General features: G+C 42.7%; 1 protein-coding gene across 1 annotated transcript in view; it reads right to left on the bottom strand.

Annotated features, from left to right (window-relative positions):
- Window positions 1–491: 491 nt before the first annotated feature.
- DKK2 (dickkopf WNT signaling pathway inhibitor 2) overlaps window positions 492–20561 on the bottom strand; it is an 89503-nt gene continuing 69433 nt past the window's right edge. The window contains exons 3-4 of the mRNA XM_019500124.2: window positions 7065–7214; window positions 492–6751 (exon numbers count right to left, since the gene is read on the bottom strand). Of these exons, the coding sequence (XP_019355669.1) occupies window positions 6501–6751; window positions 7065–7214 (401 nt within the window). The 3' untranslated portion in view covers window positions 492–6500. The remainder of the gene's footprint in view (window positions 6752–7064; window positions 7215–20561) is intronic.

Genomic DNA, 20561 nt, shown 5'->3' with positions numbered 1-20561 from the left:
ATCCAGTTTAGAAGGTCCATTTTTTCTGTAGTAATGGTTTGCAATACTAAATTTTGAACAATTTTAACTTTTAAATTCTTTAAGCAAGTAGTTTTTAGACCAAGTACAGCACTGCCAATAATTAGCCCTATGCTGCACTCAAAATGATAATGTTTTTGAAGAAAGGCATTAGGGCGATATCTTTTATTAGACCAACTATGTAGTTGGGATAAAGTTAGATAAGCTTTTGAAGGCAAGGCATTCTTTGTTAGGCCTCTGATCACAGGAAGCCAAGAAGCATTTTATTAATACATCACAACAAACTGCTTGTTTGGGGGTTTTTTTCTCAATATCTCTATTCCTACAATAGCTAATACTGCTTAAATGTTTATATGTTTTAATTATTTAAAAAGCATAACTTCACTTGTTCACCTTCACTAAAAGAAGTATTCCTCTGCTTCGAGAAGCTGGCATGCAGCAAACCATTTCTAAATAATCAGGCAGCAAGCTGGTACCATATAAAGCAGACTTTATTCATAACAGACATTTGTAAATAAGTAATTGACATTTGTGCAATAACAATAGCAGCTCCAAAAATAACAAAAAACTGCCAGAACAAACAAGTATTCCGTGAGCTCGGTTTTAGGCTGCAGATCCATCAGAGTCAGTGACAGCAGCGGTACTCAAAATAATAGCTCTGGGATCAGAGGGAATTCTGCAGCACAGCAAAAACCTCCTGCTTTCTTCTCTTCCTTCCCTCTCAGCTATCTTTCAGTGGATGGAAGTAGACTGGGAATCCTAGGTCACCTGAGAGCTGTGGTCTTAGGTTACATGGCCCACGCTGGATTTCTGAAGGGTTTTGACAACAACCAAAATCTCTGAAAACACTAGAGTTTGGCTAAGGAGGGAAGGCATATATGGTACACATTGGCATGGAGCAAAGCCTATGTGGCAATTTTGCAGGGATGGAACTCTTTGTTTTTACAAATCCCATCCTAACGCTCATTGTGCCCTTTCTGTCCTACCAGCCCTTTTAGCTTTCCCTATGCCATGGAGGAGTGGAGGTAAGATTGGGTTATCACATTAGTAGCTCCCTTCCCCACTCTTCCCCCTAATCTTAGGATTTGGGGCAGGGAGTTTAAATTGTAAAGCCTACGTCTTCCATACCGCACACACTTGGTTAGCTCTTTGCTTCTCTCCTCCCTTCAGCCACTTGGTATGCCTTTCTTCTACTGTGCTGTCTTGAGTAGTGATACAGCACAGTGGTAGAGTACTGAGATGGGAAAGGGAAAATGAAAGGCAAGGCGCTGTTATTCAGTAGCATGGGGAACTGGCCTTTAATAGAAAGAAGGGAAAACTCTTGATGAAAAACCCAAGGTAGGTATGGAGACAGGCCACGTCATTTATCTGGAGGTGCTGTTTTTAGCAATGGACTTTTTAAATACAGTCTTGTATCCATCACTGTATTAAACTACAATAAAGAAGGTCCATCGACCGAACAGTTCTGCTAATCAGATCAGTACAATAGTTCACACTGGCATTTAAAATCCTGACATTTGCTTTTTGGCATTAACACACTCTGAATTAAACAGGACAGTTCATGTCTCTCTTGGAGCTTTTATTTCAGCCTGTCTGTCTGGAAACTTAGAAAGACAACACTGCTTCTCTTCAGCCTGCTCACCCTAGAAGGTTTTACCAGTAGAATTATTTTGATTAGAGGTGTGATTATTTAATTTCTTTATATTTTAATACAAAATAGTGTTAACAGTAAAGCCCTAGTATAGCTGAAATGATATCTGCCTGGAGTTATACCACCATAAAGATTTTAAGCAATATAACTGCATCCACAGTGGCCTGGAATGGGGTTGGGATTGTGCCATTTTACCTATACTGGGACACAACTGTGTACTATAGACAAGGTGCTTATATTCAGAAGATCTGTAAGCATCAAAGAGTATGTCTAAATGATGCCTATGGTAAGTTCCAGCTGGATGCCCCAGGAAGACACTACCCACCCAATTCAAAAGCTACTCTTCAAATCCTGAAATATACTACTGAGGCTCTCTCGAACATGCTTCTGTAGCCACTCTCAAGATCTGAGTCTCCAGGGTGCTTGAAAGCAGTTGGGATGACCCTGGTGTGTTTTCAATACTGTACTTCCGATTTGGAGGTGTGTGTGTGTGGCAGGGAGTGTCTGATAGTGTGCCAGCAAAAGTCTGCTGCCACTTCATTGCAGAGGTCTCCCCAGATCAGCCAACCTTTGGACATAGCTTGGAGTTTCTGTTTCATGAGTTTTTCCTGGTAATGAACTGAAACTTCTTCTATTGATGAAAAATGACTTTTTTTTTTTTTTTTTTGCTAGTAAATCTCCTTTTCCAGGTTTTCCTCAAAGAATATTGAATACCAGAAAGAAACAATTTTGTGGGCCATGCAGTTGTGATGAGGTACAAGGAAGGAAGGGAGAAAACAAAGAGGACTGAAAGGGTCAAAAGAAGCAAGACTAAAATCTAGTCATTATTTGTAGTGTGTGTGTGTGTGTGTGTGTGTGTGTGTGTTTGACTCTGTCAACTACTTCTGCTGCTTGACTACAGGATTAGTTTTATTTTCAAAGGTGCTGAGCAATCCAAATCCCCACTAAGGATAAGGGGAGGTGCAGGTGCTCACAACTTAAAATTAAGACAGGAATTTTTCTAAATAATAGAATGGTTAGGGCCTAAATAATGAACAACAAATAGCAAATGAGGATACCAAAACCACTTGGTTTTATACCATTATGATTGCATTCTACAAACTTTTATGTAAAAATTCATTCAAACAAATGCTTTCAAATGACAAATTCAAAAAGCTGTAGGCACGGTAGAAATGACTAGTTGCCCATAACTTGAAAAAAATGTTCACAGGTACTGCCTTTGATATACCAGCTCTGCATGGATTCCACCAAGACCAACATTTAGCAGATTATTAGTAAAACTTAAGTGGAAATATATTCCACTGCGTCATAGTTAGTGTTTCTTTATGTTAGGTACTTATCTTTCTTTTCACACTTTTGTAACTACATATCTGATAACCTGAATTTACGTGATGTAACTAATATTAGTGTGATGCACTTTGAGGACAATATAGCCTGGCTATTTATCATCTGCATTGTCTTGCTTCACAGGTCAATGTATACTGAGTGTCTGGTCTTTTGTTTTATTCTCAATTTGATATACATGTAGAAAAGTTACACAGTTCATATATAAATTAGTTTTATAGTAAATGACACCAAAGATATTTGAGAGACTAACTAGTATAAATTTCACCGAATGTAAAAATAAATATTCAATGAATTCAAAAGTAGAAGCCTGATGTTTATTTCATGATCAGCTAAATATGGGAGGTTTAGATCTGTGCATTAAAGTGAAAAGCAAAACTTTTATTGACTTAGGTATCAGACGATACAGAAAAAACTGTTTCCAAGTGTTATTATATTTAGAGGTTTGTTTCCAGCTGCTGGAATCAAGAGGTTGCATGAAAACTCCAGGTTTAATTTAAAAAAAAATGATGGCCTTACACCTTGTGCTTGCCAAAAAAGCTTGAAACCCTGAACCAAATGCACCTTAAAACTCAAAAACTAGAAGGCCAAAATCCTCAGACGTCTTACTTTAAAAGCTTTATTTTGATTTTTTTTTTAAATCAGCCTTATAATCTGTGGGAACCTAACTCATGATTTTCAAATATTCAGGGTTTGCAATGCTGAGCACGTGTCTCAATGCATCTCTCTTTAAAAAAACCTACTCTTAAACAGCCGGCAAGGAACATGGATAGAATATTTGGGGAAAAACCATGATATTTAATATACTTAATCTTATTATACATTTTTTTTCTAAATTACAAAGTCAATAGGCTGCAAATATATTCTGCTACAAAGCCTTATGTAAGAAATATTTCTATTAGAAAATACATCTTATTAAACATTTCCGGTAAATAAATTATTCCAAATAGTAAAATTGTGAGGGGTAAATGGAAACATGTAAAAACCAGCGCTGGCACCCAATACTACAATCACTTACTGACACTGAGTAATAACACTTATACATTCCAGTAGCCTCACCATAGTCATCAATAAGACTATTTTTGTGTATGCGATGCTTCAATCTAAGTAATGGTCAAAGAATTGTACCTCTATATTTTGAATCTAGGTCCAAATTATGTAATTTTCTGGCCTAATTTCTGTTTTCTCTTGCAGTGCAGAGAAGTAAATATATAAAATGTAGAACTAGTGGCAGTGAGAGCAGAATCAGACCTTCACTTTTGGGGGAATACAAGAATCTTTCTCTAGAGACAATTCCTTTAAGATCAATAAAAATATTGACTGGAAAATTTTAAAATATCCTAATAAATCAATTTTCTTAATCTGATATATGTTGGAGTTTAAGTCCTTATCAGCGGTACAGGAAGTGTAATTCAGATTTGATCTCTGGTAAAGGCCTTGTTACAAGTGCACTTGCAATGGTTGCCAATCACTGGAATGTTGTAATGTATTAAAGTGAATATATGTTAGGGTGGTGTCACAGGTTCACTTGCAACGGTTGCAAATCCTTGGAATACAGTGACCTACTAAAGTTAGTGCTGTTAGGAGATAGACCTTGCCTGAAAACGAACAACTTTGCAACATCAGGAGGGTACTTAATGTGCTCAATTGCTCAAAGTGCATCTGCCTGCATTTTAATGTCACTTAAAAAGTGTTAAATTGACACCACCCTGTGTCAGGAGTAAATGAACCACTATTTTTAAATTAACCACCAATGTAGAGATATAAAGGGGAGCAGAAAGGTACCTTAAAGATAGAAACAAATCCCAAAGTTGGTTTTATGATTCAACTACCTACTGGTGTACCCAAATTGAATGAAACATTAACAAAAGCAGAGAGACATTGCTTTACAAAATGTAGAAATAGACATTTCAGTAGGTTAATTATATAATCAGATTCTGAAATAGGAACCCCAATCTTTAGTTATGTTTACTTACATTATCGCTCTTGCAAATATATGAGTAACACAAGAGGAGGTGAAATGATTAAACATCAGAGGGTTGAGGATATCTTTTAGCTAGTTCATGAACACAGTAGAGAAGTCAGCAGATTCCTTTAGCCAACACAATCAGTATGATTCCTTTAGTTGTGCCAGTATTCAAACCCATAGCGTGCATTCGACCAGAATTTGTTCTTGTTTCAGTCTCAGTTGTTGTGTCAAATCCCATGATGGTTCTCAGCATGTCACGTGTCAATATACCTTTATGATGGAGAGCTGATGAAATACTTGCAAAAGCCAACTCTTTTTTGTTGTTGTTGCTTTTGCTGTCCATACAAAGGAAATCCATTCTAGCATCTCCAAACCAAAGATGAAACAGACTTATGATAAAAACTTATTTCTACTAGTATAGCATAAAAACTTTGACTTAGTAGCAATCCAGTCAAATAACAGCAGGTGCTGGAAAAATCTATTATCATTACAAAAATGTTTTTGCAATTCATTGCAACAGAGCTTGAAAAGCAAAGTTTGCTATAACTCTCCACACACAGATGCTTGTAACTTTCCAAAAAAAAAAAGATGGAAAAAAATGACCAGCTTTATGAATTTATCCATAATGTAAGAATTCTGGCAAGAAAAATAATATTTACTAAGACTAATGAGAAAATGAACTCATATTACTCTGGACTCGTCAAGTATATATATATGCTTTAAGTGTTCAGCCCAAAGTATGCTAGCAGTAAACCAAGACAAATACAAATGACTAATTATGGTAAATGAAGATGAACTGAATAAAGCATTTCAGTTTATATAGATAGGCATATATATATTAAACAAAACCCTGTTTAAATGCCTCTGATTAGAGGAACTGCCACTTCTTGTGCTGCCTTGAAATCCTACATGATGAGATTTTGCCATTTGCACAGGAGCCTGCAAAATCCAGCACTCTTGCCCTGTAGGAGTACTTTCCTTCTGTCAGAAGACAGCCCTGAACAGCAAGGTGTATGGACATTCACAGTAACTATTATTATCATCTCTTACAGCTGCAGCTTATCGCTATGATTTTAGTAGCCCATAATGAGTTGACAGACAAGTCTTTCTGTAAATCACTGGTTTCTGTTGGAATATGCATAAAATTTATTTAGCAGTCATTACCGTGGAGGACACTTACCCCATTCCTAACACTGAGTTGGTGTGTTAGGAACCCTTCAAAAGGCATGGGACCATGCAGCATTGCAAATGTCAATAATTTCCATTGTGCTTGTATAATAGCATTTCCCACAAACTGTCGTCATTATTTACACAAAAAAAGTTGCACAATGGAAAACTCCAGCTGCTATCACATTTACCACCAACTCAAAACAAGTGCAGTTTGGGGTGATTTCTATTCCTACCACAATTGTTACTTTAGCCATTCTGTTTTTATTTACAATCTTCATTTCCCACCAGGCTGTAATGCATTAAATACACAGATTCACAGTCTGTTAGTAATATTTTCCCAATCCTCGTTCAGATATTCTGACACACGTGAAGTCTTGATTTAGAAGAAGAGGTGGCATCTTTCCATACTTTGCAAGAGAGCCCTTTATCACAGTCACATCGCTGGAAAATCTCCAGGCTGTGGGAGCCCTTCTTGCGTTGCTTGGTGCATACCTCCCCCTGCTGTAACACAGGTTTGCAAATTTTGGTCCAGAAATGGCGAGCACAGCAGTGCCCCTCAATGCAGTCAGATGAGCGTAAGCAGGGGTCCCCTTCATGTCCTAAAAAACAACCAAGGTATTTCAGTGCCTGAGAAAAACTGAAAAACAGCTTCAGTGGAGTTTAGTTCAATGGCAACTAAGAAAGAAGGGATATGATGCTCATCTAGAGGTATTTGAAGGCCATAAAAATCAAGGCAAGGGAGGAATTACAATAGTTAGAAAAGTTCAAGGAGGTGATCAGTATGGCCTATTCTCATGTCTGAGAAGGAAGAAATCTCATTGAGCACTATGACCACAAAAGCATGCATTTCTGTTGCAAGACCATTAAAAGAAGTCAGACTGCCCACTTCCTCAGCTACAAACAAAATCTTACCTTTTAGGTGTGAAAGCTTAGACTGCGGCCTTCCCAGATTCTGCCATTCAAAGTCCTTGCTAGAATAATGGCCATTTTTCTTGTTGTGTGGCCCTTCCAGAGCAGGGATGTGAGGAGTTAGGATGCTTTCCGTAACTGGTATGCAAATACCTGTGAGAAGGAGAAAGAAAAGTCAGAGGCTTTAGAGATGGGGGTTTGCCTTAATGTAGCCTTCTCTGCATGTGGAAGATAGGGCTGAAATGCCCCATCCACCTGAGCATGTTGACGTGTTCCTGATTGGAAATTCTGCCTGTGAGGCAACTTTGTGCTCATCCCAGTGATTGCTCTCAGACCTGCTAGAGACAAATGACAAATCCTGGGGCTGAGTCTACAGCGGGGGTGGGCAATTATTTCAGCTGGAGGGACAATTAATGAGTTTTGGAGACCTGTCAAGGGCCACATCCATCTTTGTCTGTCTGTCTCTCTGTCTCTTACTGTCTGTCCATCTCCTCTTCTCTTCTCCTCTCCTTTCTCTGCCCCTTCTCTGTCTATCTTCACTCTGTCTTCTCTCTCTCTCTCTCTCCTCTCCTTTCCTTTTTCCATCTCTTTTTCTGTCTTCTCTTATCTCTCTCCTCTCTCTCTTCTCTTCTTTCTCTCTCCTCTGTCTCTTCTCTGTATCCCCTTCTCTCTCTCCCCTTTCTCTCTCTCTTCTCCCCCACCCTCTCTCCAGAACGTGGCTGAAGCTGTAGTTTGCCAGGAGCCCTGACGCTCAGCTGTGGACACAGACATGGACTTCCATATAGATCCACAGCTGAGTTTTGGGGCTCCTGGAAAACTACAATTTCAGCAAGGTTCTGGAGGGAGCGGGAGGTGGAAAAGGAGGGAAGGGTTGGGAGGGAGACTGAGAGAAAAGAAGAGATAGAGAGTGTAGCAGAAAGCCCCCTTTTCCTCTAATGTAGCAGAAAGCCCCCTTTTCCTCTTGCCTGCATTTGCTCTCCCCTCTTTGGATATGTTTCTCTTTTTCTACCTTTTCTTCCTTCCTCTCTCTTTCACTTTAAGATAAGGAATTGTATTTTAAAATTTGTATGTGTGCATTTTGTATCTCCCCTTGTAGTTTGGTATTTTTATCTATTTGTGTGCCATGGCATTTGTAGCTTATATTTTATACTCCTCACCTTTCAACTTTCAACTAAATGTGTTTTAGTAAGTTATACATTGTAACATTGTTAACAAAGGCAGGAATCAAACTGCTCTTCCCTGTATCAGGCTGGCCTCTGAAAGAATGAGTGAATCAGTGATTGAATGTGTAACATGGAAGCAGGCAGCAATTATCACCTGGAAGCTGAACTCAATAGAAGACTGTGTAACAACCGGGAAATCTCTATACCTCACTGATCAAGGGCTAGAAGCCCTGGCCTGACTTAATCAACACCAGAGACCAACTTTTGGGCTGAATATCTCCAGATCGACCACTCCCAGAGCCCTATTCTAAATTCATCAACGGACTCCCAAACCTGCACGTACATGCGGACAACCCCTGGGGCTGACAGATGCTGTCCAGTAGCCACCAAGGGGGGGGAAGTCCCACGAGGGTCAATGACCCCTGGATTGGGCAAACCAGAAAATTGGGGAGTCACCAAAGTCTGCCAGGGACAGATAAAAGGCAGTGAAAAGTGACCCTCAGTGGCGCTCTCTTGATCTCCAACTCGACCAGACCTGTCCAGCCAGAAGGACCAGCCGGCGACCCCCTTCTGGAAGATAACACCACACTGAAAGAAGCCTCAACGACAGACTCCAGTGCTTGTAGGATAGGTATACCTGACTCTGTAGCCTGCTACTGTGTGTGTGTATGTGTGTGCATGTGTGCATGTGTGTGTGTGGACCAGCCCCAAGGTTTATGATTACAGTGTTTCAATCTGCCTAATAAACTAGAATTTTAAGGATCCCGAGTTGGACATTTGTAGCCAACATTATTTGGTGGAGAACGCAGGTATTATTCTAGGATTATTAGCGGATTGGTAATTGGGGAGACTGTGTCTCCAGATAGAACCCACGTCCACGGAGGTGGGTGGGCAATAGTCACCCAAGGGGCTGGGCAAACTCAAGGAGGGTCTGGATTTAGTTGTCACCCAAGGGGGTGGATTAGGATTTAGACTCACCCAAGGGGGTGGGCAGACTCAAGGAGGGGTCTGGATTTAGTTGTCACCCAAGGGGGTGAGCATATCTCAAGGAAGGGATTTGGTTATAGAACTGCAGGGGCAGAGTTGGTTAGGAGCGTGAGGACTCAAGGAAACTGAGAGGCTTGAGGCATGTTGAGGAAAATGTCTTTGTTTAGGAAAAAAGCCCCTAAGGTTGGAGCAGGAGGCCAAGAAGATAAGTGGGCACGGAGGGAGGAAATTCCCCCTCTCCATAGGGAGATTCTGAAGGGTGGACCCAGCCCATGGAGGGAGGATGTGTGCATCCCAGGCTTTTCCATAGGGGACATTGAATCTCAATTTGAAAGATTTTGCCTTTGTGAAAAACCCTCAGTTCAAAGGCAACACAGTGCCTTGGTCTGGCTGCTGTGGCATGCTGTAAAAACAGCAGTTGAGGAAAAAGCTCAGCGAGCCTCTGAAATTGAGGAAAAGGAGGAGCTAATCCAAATTCTAAAAGATAGATGTATTCAGTTGGAAACTAGTAATCAGACTCTAAAGGGGTTGTCTCGAAATCTGGAAAATGAAAATGAGCAATTGAGAAAAATAAATCAAGACAGTGCCCAAAAATTGGAATTATTGGACCAAGAAAAGGCTAGCCGAGAAGCCTTGCAAAAATTGGTAAAAATAATGGCTAAAGACCAAGCTGAGAAGGGAGCCAAGGTCAACCATGGCCCCTGTCTAAATACCATTAACTGTTTAAAAAAGGAACTCCAGGAGCGCAGCCTGCAAGTAGCAGCTGTCATCCGGGGAGACCAAGCCAGGGATCCAGACATCCCCTTCAATCCAGGAGAGATTTGGGGTGGGGAGATATGGGGAGATCCAGAGGATGCAGGGGAGCCCTCTCCTGAAGACCCTAAGTCTGATCAGGAAAGGACCCTGGTGCCTGAGGTGAGCGCAATCACGCAGACCTCAGTCACTCGGGATGCTCAGGGAAAACCCACAGAAACCACACAGGTAACAGTCCCCCTCAGCGGAGCTGATCTAGCAGCCCTGGGCAAAACCCTGGGATCTGCTAACATTAGGAATTTGGGACAGTGGTTGCAGAAATCCCTGAATGTAGTGGAGTGTGAAACTCTGAGTGTCCGGGAATGGCACCGCTTACTAAGGGCTTGTGCCACCCCAGAGATTCAGGCAGCTATGAATCAGGAGGACAGCTTTGGGGGAGACAATATTCCCAGAGCATAGTGGGTTTGGGGATCAGTTTGGGAAGAAAGACATTTAAGGGACAGTTTGGGGCTAGCCACCAGACACCTGGGGAACCTGTTAGAGACTATGTGATCTGGTGTGTTATGCTGGGATTGTTGTCAGGGACGGTTCTGCCCCTAGACAAGGAGAACAAAAGGACTTCAGACATAAGAAGTATAGATTACCCTCCTGGGTTTTGGAAGGAGGTACAGGAGGGGATGCATCAGCCCGTAATTGGACTGATGGGGCCGCTCCGAGAGACTGGGAGATATGTGCTGGGAGAAGTCCTAGCCCGGGCTCAGTATGCAGAGAGGTTAATTGGACGTCAAGGGGGGGGGCGATTGCAGCCACCCAGTTCAAAGAAAAGCTTAATGACACACCAGATTATATGGTTACCTATTCTAATGAAAGTGCCTACCCCAAACCTGATAGGGGGGTTGGGGGTCCAAATTATTGCCCCAGCCCACACTGGGTTAACCCCAGGGTATCAAAGGAAAGAGAGGGGGAAAATGGGATTCGGTCAGCAGTTTGGAAGTTTTTAATGCAGCATGGGGAACCAAAAGGGAGATGGCATGGAAAGCTTGTAGCCGAGCTGCTTATCAGAATGGCAGAGCTGACTGGGGAAGGAGCAGCACCTCCCCTTTCTAACAGGGTAGCAGCCTCAGCCCCGGTCTCCGAAGAGCACTGATGGAGCCCCTGTAATGGGACCCCTGAGCAAAGCCCTGGCTCATGGGAGAAATTGGGGACCCTCATTTGGGATCCAGGAGGGAGACCCCAAATACCTGTTACGGTGGGAACTCAAGGGTATACCAGTGCACTCCTGAACACCGGAGCTGCACTAAATGTATATGGGAGGAAATGGGACCTAAATCAGGAAAATGGGTACATGTGTCCCAAGAAACTGTTTAAGGGGGCAAAATAGATCTAACCCTGAATCTAGCCTTGTTAATAGGATTCTTTGTGTCATGAGGAGAGCATCCCAGTAACCCAGCTTGAAGAAAAGAAAAAAAAAAAAAAAGAGCCACCAACCACCTAACCCTCGAGGAACAATCTCTTAACCCTGCCGGCCACCCTTCTTGGCTAGCAGGAAGGAACAGCTCTGAGCCGTTGGAAAATACGCATCAGAAGGGCTGATCAGTGCCCACCTCGATGTTGAGGCAGGAAAAGGCCAGAGAAGTCTTTGACTTGTGACGGCCACCCTCCTGTAGGTAACTGCTCCACTTTTTCACTATAAAAGAAAAGTACCCCCCAAAAAAAAAAATGGAAAATGCTGTGTGCACTGCCACTGCACATGTCAGCATTGCACTTTGTAAATATGAATAATCAGCCACTGCAAGGAGATTTCCTTGGCAGGTGTGTGTGTTTGATTTCTTTTGCAGAAACCACAGTATAGTCAAAGGTGACTGACAAACCATGAGGCCTCACTACTATCAGCAGCATCTTCCTCATCACAGCCATGGCAAAAATTGTCTTGTCTGTTTGTGTTGTCTTGTTATATGTTTTATGTTTGTTTGTTTGGTTCGTTTTAAGTTGTCAGTTTAAATAGATATGATATCATAAAGATATAATAAGGGTAATTGGTAATACCTCATCTAAAAATTGGACCTGTCTGTGGATCCCAGACCAGAACAATTCTGTCCGGTTGGACTGGAAAGTTGTTCTGATATTTGAAACAAGGGCAGCAATTCTCAAAAGGTTTTATATTCCACTTGGTTAGCAAAAGGATATTTATTAAGGGTCATGTGTACTTTGGTTTTTTGGGTTTTTTTGCTTTTGTTTTTTCTCTGTACTTCTCTTAAGGATTTAAATGCTATTTAGAATATCAGTATAATAAAATGTGTGTAAAAAAAAACAAAAAACTGCATTCAAAGTCATATTTTAATAAGCAAAGAGACAACTATACCATTATAACTGTTCAAATCAACCTCGTTATGTTATTTTCTCTCTCCCACCCTCCAAGGCTTTTCTCTGTCAATATCTTTTAACTGCCTAAGTTTTGTTTTAACTTCAAACCAGCTGAAGATGACACACCTCCTGTCTATATAGCTGAACAATGGTGTTCAAACAATATAGTGACATCACCCTTGTGTAAGGCCGATGTCAAGGGGGGGAATAATGTAGCAGAAAGCCCCCTTTTCCTCTAATGTAGCAGAAAGCCCCCTTTTCCTCTTGCCTGCATTTGCTCTCCCCTCTTTGGATATGTTTCTCTTTTTCTACCTTTTCTTCCTTCCTCTCTCTTTCACTTTAAGATAAGGAATTGTATTTTAAAATTTGTATGTGTGCATTTTGTATCTCCCCTTGTAGTTTGGTATTTTTATCTATTTGTGTGCCATGGCATTTGTAGCTTATATTTTATACTCCTCACCTTTCAACTTTCAACTAAATGTGTTTTAGTAAGTTATACATTGTAACATTGTTAACAAAGGCAGGAATCAAACTGCTCTTCCCTGTATCAGGCTGGCCTCTGAAAGAATGAGTGAATCAGTGATTGAATGTGTAACATGGAAGCAGGCAGCAATTATCACCTGGAAGCTGAACTCAATAGAAGACTGTGTAACAACCGGGAAATCTCTATACCTCACTGATCAAGGGCTAGAAGCCCTGGCCTGACTTAATCAACACCAGAGACCAACTTTTGGGCTGAATATCTCCAGATCGACCACTCCCAGAGCCCTATTCTAAATTCATCAATGGACTCCCAAACCTGCACGTACATGTGGACGACCCCTGGGGCTGACAGATGCTGTCCAGTAGCCACCGAGGGGGGGGAAGTCCCACGAGGGTCAATGACCCCTGGATTGGGCAAACCAGAAAACTGGGGAGTCACCAAAGTCTGCCAGGGACAGATAAAAGGCAGTGAAAAGTGACCCTCAGTGGCGCTCTCTTGATCTCCAACTCGACCAGACCTGTCCAGCCAGAAGGACCAGCCGGCGACCCCCTTCTGGAAGATAACACCACACTGAAAGAAGCCTCAACGACAGACTCCAGCGCTTGTAGGATAGGTATACCTGACTCTGTAGCCTGCTACTGTGTGTGTGTATGTGTGTGCATGTGTGCATGTGTGTGTGTGGACCAGCCCCAAGGTTTATGATTACAGTGTTTCAATCCGCCTAATAAACTAGAATTGTAAGGATCCCGAGTTGGACATTTGTAGCCAACAAGAGGGAGATGCCTGGCATGGCAGCAGCAGATCCTGCCTGGGTCCATGGCTGATGCTGCTGGAGCTTCCACTAAGAGGGGAAGGTGGCAGGTCAGCTGTGGATGTGCCTGCAGATTCTGTCTGGGCTCCTGCACCTGCCTACAGCATCCACAGCTGATACTGCTGCCACCACCCAGTGTGGCAGAAGCCCAAACCAAGTCCACAGATAGTGCCTGATGCTGTTGGGTGCGTGTTGTTTTCAAAAGACCAAGGAGTTAAACTTATAGAACAATAAAGCTTGTTTATGCAGACAGCCTTCTTAGCCTGCTGATCTACTGTTCCCTGTGTTTCCCTACCCCCCTTCCTGGGCAAATATAACAATTTATACATAACATTCTTAAAGGTATCCACACATCTTCCCCCTTTACATGTAACATATCCCCGTGTAATACTAACATTGGAAATTTAGTTCAACCCATTGTTAAAGCACATTTTAACAGGTCTCTATTAGTCTTTGTGTTGGCTTTTTAGCTCTAAATGATCTTCTCAGATTCTCTGCATTCTTAATCCTTATCGGTAGGGACCTACTGGATTCACTATGGAAGTAAGAGTATGCAGCAGCTCCTTTAATCTTGCATGTTCCCCTGTGCACACCTTGCCACTTGTCTCCCTCACCTTGCCGCTGATTCGTGAAGACCCCCACCACTCCCTCCTGATCAGCAGGGTAGCTAAAACCAGGGTTTTAAACATGACACCATATTTGCCTCCCTGCCAGTCAGCAGCAAACAGCAGGTCTGTCCAGGGCCTCTCAGCCAATCAGTGGCAGGAGGCAAAAATGGTGCCTTATTTAAAGCTGCAGTATTCACCTCCTCACTGATCATGAGCAAGCCGCAAGCATGGACCCTCCACCAATCAATGGTGGGAAGGGGTGTGTGAGAGAGCCTACAAAATTAAGGGAACCACAGTGCACCCCATTTCCACCATGAATTTTGTAGGTCCCTACTTATTGGTTCAGGTCTTGTTTGGTTTCCTTGTTCAAATGTGTCTACTTTGCCATTTTCAATCTCCCCGGTCATTTCTTGTTGCTTTGTTGTTAGCTCTGTTTCCTTTGGTGAATCTTGTAATGCAGCTTATTTTCTCCCCTTTATGAGCTACAAGTGTAGTCTATTCCTTCTTAACACCTGTCCTTCTGGTGTGACTACATTATAGGATCTTGGAGCTACTTGTTGGGAAACTAGTGCTTTTTTGTTTCCACATTTGTCCATGTGAAATAAGCACCATATCTTTGTTGTGCAGTTGTGGTAACTCCCTGAAACCTCTGTCATAATACCATTTTTGTTTGAGTTTGTTGAAATTTTTAAATGTTTTCACATCTTGCTTTCATTCTGCTGAGCATCATACACAAAATTTGGCAGCCTGATTTTGAGTTTCCTGTGAAACAGCATTTCTGCTGAGGACAATCAATGTTTCGTGAGTGTTGCCCTGTAATTTAAAAGTGACAGGTAAACATTGGTGTGTGAATCTGTAGCTTTTTTCAACATTTTCTTCACTATTTGTACTGCATTTTCCACCAGACCATTGGATTGTGGGTATTTAGGACTTGAAGTGTTGTGATGGAATCCATATTTATTTGCAAACTCTTTAAAATCAAGACAATTGCATTAAGACCCATTGTCTGTTCTCCTAATTTGTGGAATCCCATCTCTAGCAAAAAATGATTTGATGAGAGTTATGACATGAATTGCTGTTGTGCTTTTGAGCAATGAAATGTCATGGTAGTGAGAATAATAATCCAACTAAAACATATTTTTTCCTGCATGCATGAATAAGTCAATGCCTACTTGATACCATGGAACAACAGGCTCCTCCATTATCATCATGGACTCTTTTCTTTGCTTTGATCTGTACTTTTGGCACATTGTACAACCCTTTACAGCATCTTGTATGTCATTATTTATGTTGGGCCAATACAGAGCACCCCTTGCACTCCTTTTACATTTTTCAATGCCTAGATGCCTCTCATGTATTCTTTTTAACATGTCTTTCCTTAGCACTGCTGGAACAATAAGTCATGAGCATTTGAACAAAATGCCATCCAGTATTGACAGCTCTTCCTTAAACTGAAAGTAGGGGCTAGGTATATGTTTTCTAGGCCAACCAGCACAAATAGCTGCTATCACTTTTTGCAGTGTGGTGCCCTGAGTACTAGCTTCTGCAATTAGTGCCCACATTTTATCTGTGATAGAAATCACTTTTTAAATTAGATTAACATGTATTATGTCTGAGTCTGGAATTCTGTCATTTCTCATTGTGTCATATGCTCCAGATAACGTATCTGCCATAAATGTTCATCTGTAATAAATGTTTTATCTGCAATAGATGTTTTCCTGGTGTGTGTTGTATGTCTCGATCATACATTTGCAGTTGCAAGAAAAGGCTCTGTAATCTGGGTGGCATGTCTAATAACCTTTTCTTTGCTATAGTTACCAAAGTTTTGTGATCAATTTCAGCTATCACAAGCTTCCCATAGATGAATATATGAAATATCTTACAGCCATATACCACAGCTAAACTTTTTTTCTCAATTTTTGCATATAGGCACTCTGACTTAGAGAGTGCCCTAGTTACATGTGCTACTGGTCTCCAACTATCCCCCTGTTTTTGAAGCAAAGCTGCTCCATTACCTTCTTTAGAATTATCTGTTGATAATTTAATGGGTCTTTTAGGATCATGTTATTTTAGTACCGGAGCTCTCATTATTTTTTCCTTCATGTTCATGTTCCCATATCCACTGAGCATTCTTTTGTAGAAGTGATCTAAGGTGTTTGGTCTGCTCTGCTAATTTAGGTAGATATTTCCCTACAAAATTGATGATTTCTAGTAATCTTTGCATTCCTTCCTTATTTGTAGGTGGTGGCATGTTTGTAATGCCTTTAACCCTTGCAGGATCAATTTGTACCCCTTTCTCAGAAAGTTTTTCTCCCAGATATGTTATTTCTGTGACCCTGAATTTGCATTTTTATTTGATCAGTTTCAAACCTGCTCTTTGACTTCTTTCTAGTGCATTTCTTAGCCTCAAGTCATGTTCTTCCATCATATTTCCCCAAATTAATACATCATCAATATAAACCATAGTTCCATCAAAACTTTCAAAAACATGTTGCACCTTTCAGTGAAATACTTCAGATGCAAAATACGGTCCAAAAGGAAGCCTACAAAAGCAATACCTTCCAAAGGGTGTCTTGAAGGTACATAATCTAGTGCTATTCTTTTCTAGGGGAACTTGGCAAAACCCAGAAGAAGCATCCAGAGTGGAGAAATATTTAGCTCAGGGATGGGCAAAATGTGGCCCATGGGCCAGATCTAGCCCAACAGGCCATACTGTGTGGCCTGCAGGGCCCCTAAAAAGTTTAGAAAATTAATATGTAACTGTCCCTGGCTGCCTGTCAAAGATGAAAGGAGATGGGGCAGTAGGACCCAAGGGAAGCCATGGCAGAACCCAGCAGCAGCAAGGCCTGCCCAGCCATTCCCCCCCCCCCCCAACTGGAAGCCCCTGCCTAGCAGTGGGATGGCAGGAGAGTGGGGTGTGGGCTGGCAGGGGTCTATGGAGATGGGCTGGGCTGCCCTAGCTCTATAGAGTCCCTGATGGCTGGGACTCCACGCTCCTGCTATCCTGCTCTGTGCCCTGCCAGTGCTGGCCCCGGGACACCAGCATGGACCCTGTGCTCCCACGCAGCTGTCATTGTGCTCCTGCACACCTGCTCACTCCCAGTGCCCCCTGCCCCAGCCCCATGGTACAAGCTGGAACCAGCACATGCAGCCTGAACCCTGCATGCCCTGTGCTCACCCGTCTGAGCTGAGCAGAGACAGCATAGGACAAACTGCTGCTCAGCATGGGGAGAAAGTGGTCCCTCTCCCTCCTCCTCACTGGCACTTCCTGGTGCAGCCGCCTGAAGCCCATGCAGGGTTTCCCTACATCTCTACTGTGTCACTCCCACCTCTAGGCTGCCCTGCAGAGCAGCAGTGGCAATGCAGAGCAGATGCAGGGCAGCCCCATGCAGGCTCTGAGCAGCTGCACTAGGAAGTGCTGGCAACGGGAGGGGGGGGTGGTACTTTTCCCCCACACTGAGCAGCAGAGCAGCAGTTTCTCTCCTGTGCCACCACTGCTAAGCCTGGACCCCAGCACCAGCTCTGGGTTTACTGCTGCTCAGCATGGGGGAAAGTGGCCCCATGCCCTTGCCACCATGGGGCAGTTTTTGGTGCAGCTGCCCAGAGCCCACGCTGTGCTGAGCTGTCCTATGACTCCATCATTGCTGCCTCTTGACTGGACAGTGCCGCAGTGGTGACAGTGTGAAGCAGCTGCAGGGCAGCTCAAAGATGGGAGTGAAGGAGCCACAGGGCAGCCCAGTGCAGCGCAGGCTCTGGGCAGCCACACCAAAAACAGCCCAGTGGTGGTGAGGGGGAGGGACAGCTTTTCCCCACACCAAGCAGCAGTTTCTGTCCAGCTGCTGCTGCCACTGCTGCTGCCATTCAGCTTGGATGGGCAAGCCTTGAACCTTCCTGCAAACCCTCAAACCCCTCCTGCACACCCTTCTCCCCACACATCCCCACAAACCCCCCATACCCACCCACCCACATTCACACACACACACCCACAAACCCCACACCAACCCACCCATACCCCCTGACAGCCCTGCACACCCCACACAGTATCCCAGAGTAAGACTGCATTTTGAGCTATCATGCAATCACTTCTACATGTACAGCACAAATACACACAAGTCAGGACAAAAATACATATTTATAATTAAATGAAAATATATTATTATGGGTGTTTGATTTTTAGTATACAATTTGTTTTTTCCCCCCAGTTGAGATATCAAACCCTCTTTCCAAAAGGAGTACTTCTAGGGGCAAAGAGAGGGACTTCCTATGGCAAAGATCAGAGGTTAGGAGCGGGACTTCCAGTCCCAAGGTGGTGACCAGGGAGCGGGGCACCTGTCCAGAGGCAAGGCTAATTACGCAGCTCTCGAAAGCTTGCCAAAACTCGGTAAGCAATCCTCCACCCAAAATAATTGCCCACCCCTAATTTAGCTGCTGCCACATTGCCAAAAACCTCTTCCCTGGTGGAAATGGGAAAATGCTCCTTTTTGATGTACCTGTTCATTTGCTTAGGATCCATACACAATTTCAAGGATCCATCTTTTTTTCCTGTTATGATCAGTGAATGAACCCAAGCAGTTGGTTGTTCTACTTTTTCTATTATGCTCATGTTAACTAATCTATCTAATTCCTTTTTCAGTTTCTCCCTTAATACAAAGGAAAAATCTCTTGGAGCATGTATGTTCAGAGTTTTTGGTTCTCTTAATCCTATCTTGTACTCAGTTGACAGTTTCCCTATGCCTTGAAACACATCATAAAACTCTTCTTCTATGTTCTTACTTTCTAGTCCCTCAGTGGCATACATTCTCGTAATCAAACCTAGAGTTTTACACATTTGCAACCGAATAATTGGTACCAACTTTCCTGGGACTGTTACAAACTGAACTTTTACTATATTACCCATATGTCTAACATGCAGTGAACAAACACCCTTGGTTGCAATCATGTTCCCATTATATGCTCTAAGTTTCACTGTCTTATTCTCATAGTACACAGGTTTAGTTATCATTTTTTGAATAATGTATTCTGGAATTACATTGACATGTGCCCCTGTATCTAATTTAAAAGTTACCATTAGTTCATTGGTGTCTAGGGTGATTGTCCAACACTCGGAAGAATGAACTTCTTCTTGCATTGTGCCAATGAGGAATTCTTCCTCTTCCTCATTGCGTAGAGCATGCACCTGCTGTTCCTGATGTGATGTATCCTACTCCTTTCTGCAAACTCTTGTAAAGTGATTGAATCTTTTGCATTTGTTGCAGTGCTTACCAACTGCAGTGCATTGCATGGGTTTGTGCTAACCCCCACAGCATCTGCAGCTGACCATTGTTTCTTCAAGCAATTCTCTTTGGCCTCCACTTGCCTGCTTCATAGTGAAGTCCTCTTTTCTGTATCATTTGTATGTTGCCTTAGGTTTTTGCAGTCTTGTAATCCTGTCTAGTTCAACTTGTTCTGTTTTTTTTTCTCTAGCTTCTGCAGCCTGGCATTTGGTATCTCAGCCACTTGGCACATTCTAACTGCCTTTTCCAAATTAAGCTCAGGATCCTCCAGCAGTCTTTTCCTGAGGCTTGTATCCCTTACATCTAATACTATTTGGTCTCTGATCATGGACTCTTTTAGTTCTCCAAAGTTGCACATCTGGCTCAGCAGTCTGGGATCTTTGACAGACTCCTCTATTGTCTCTCATTCTTTCTGCTGTCTCATGTAGAAATTGTACCATTCAAAGGTTTCATTTTGTTTAGGTATACAATATTCCTCAAACTTTTTTACTACTGTGCCATAGCTTTTCTGTGCTGTTTCTGACAGTTGTAGGCTAGTATAAAGAGAGAAATCTTCTGTGCCTCCTATATTTAAAAAATAGCTACCTTGAATGAACCTTCCTTCTCTGTAACTCCACTGACTGTCATATATATGGTGAAGCTCTGCTTAAATTTCTTCCAGTTTTCTGCTGAATTGCTAGACAGCTTTAACTCCTCTGGAATTCTGAGATGCTCCATTTTTCTATCTTTCTCATACCCCACTCTTGGTACCATGTGTTGTTCTCAAAAGACCAAGGACTTAAAGGTGGGGGGGGGAAGGGGCCAGTGTTAGAGGGTGAAGCAGGGGTGAAGGGTCAGGCATGGGCATGGGCACAGGCATGGGGGGAAGGGGAAAAGGGGAAGTCTGCAGGTTCCTGCCCCTACCCTGCAATCTCTCCTATGTTCCCCCCCCAGCTTTGAACCCCCTCCCCTGGCAGAAAAGCCATTCCAGCCTGTACCAGGAAGCAGCTCAGCTCTGGTTTCAGCCCCAAGCCTAGGGTTAAAGCCAGAGCTGAGCTGTCACCTGCCCTGGGCTGAT

This window comes from Alligator mississippiensis, chromosome 2 (assembly GCF_030867095.1).
Source record: "Alligator mississippiensis isolate rAllMis1 chromosome 2, rAllMis1, whole genome shotgun sequence".
Lineage (NCBI taxonomy): Eukaryota > Metazoa > Chordata > Crocodylia > Alligatoridae > Alligator > Alligator mississippiensis.
The sequence above is the reverse complement of the archived record's forward strand: the minus strand, read 5'-3'. Positions and strand labels throughout refer to the sequence as shown.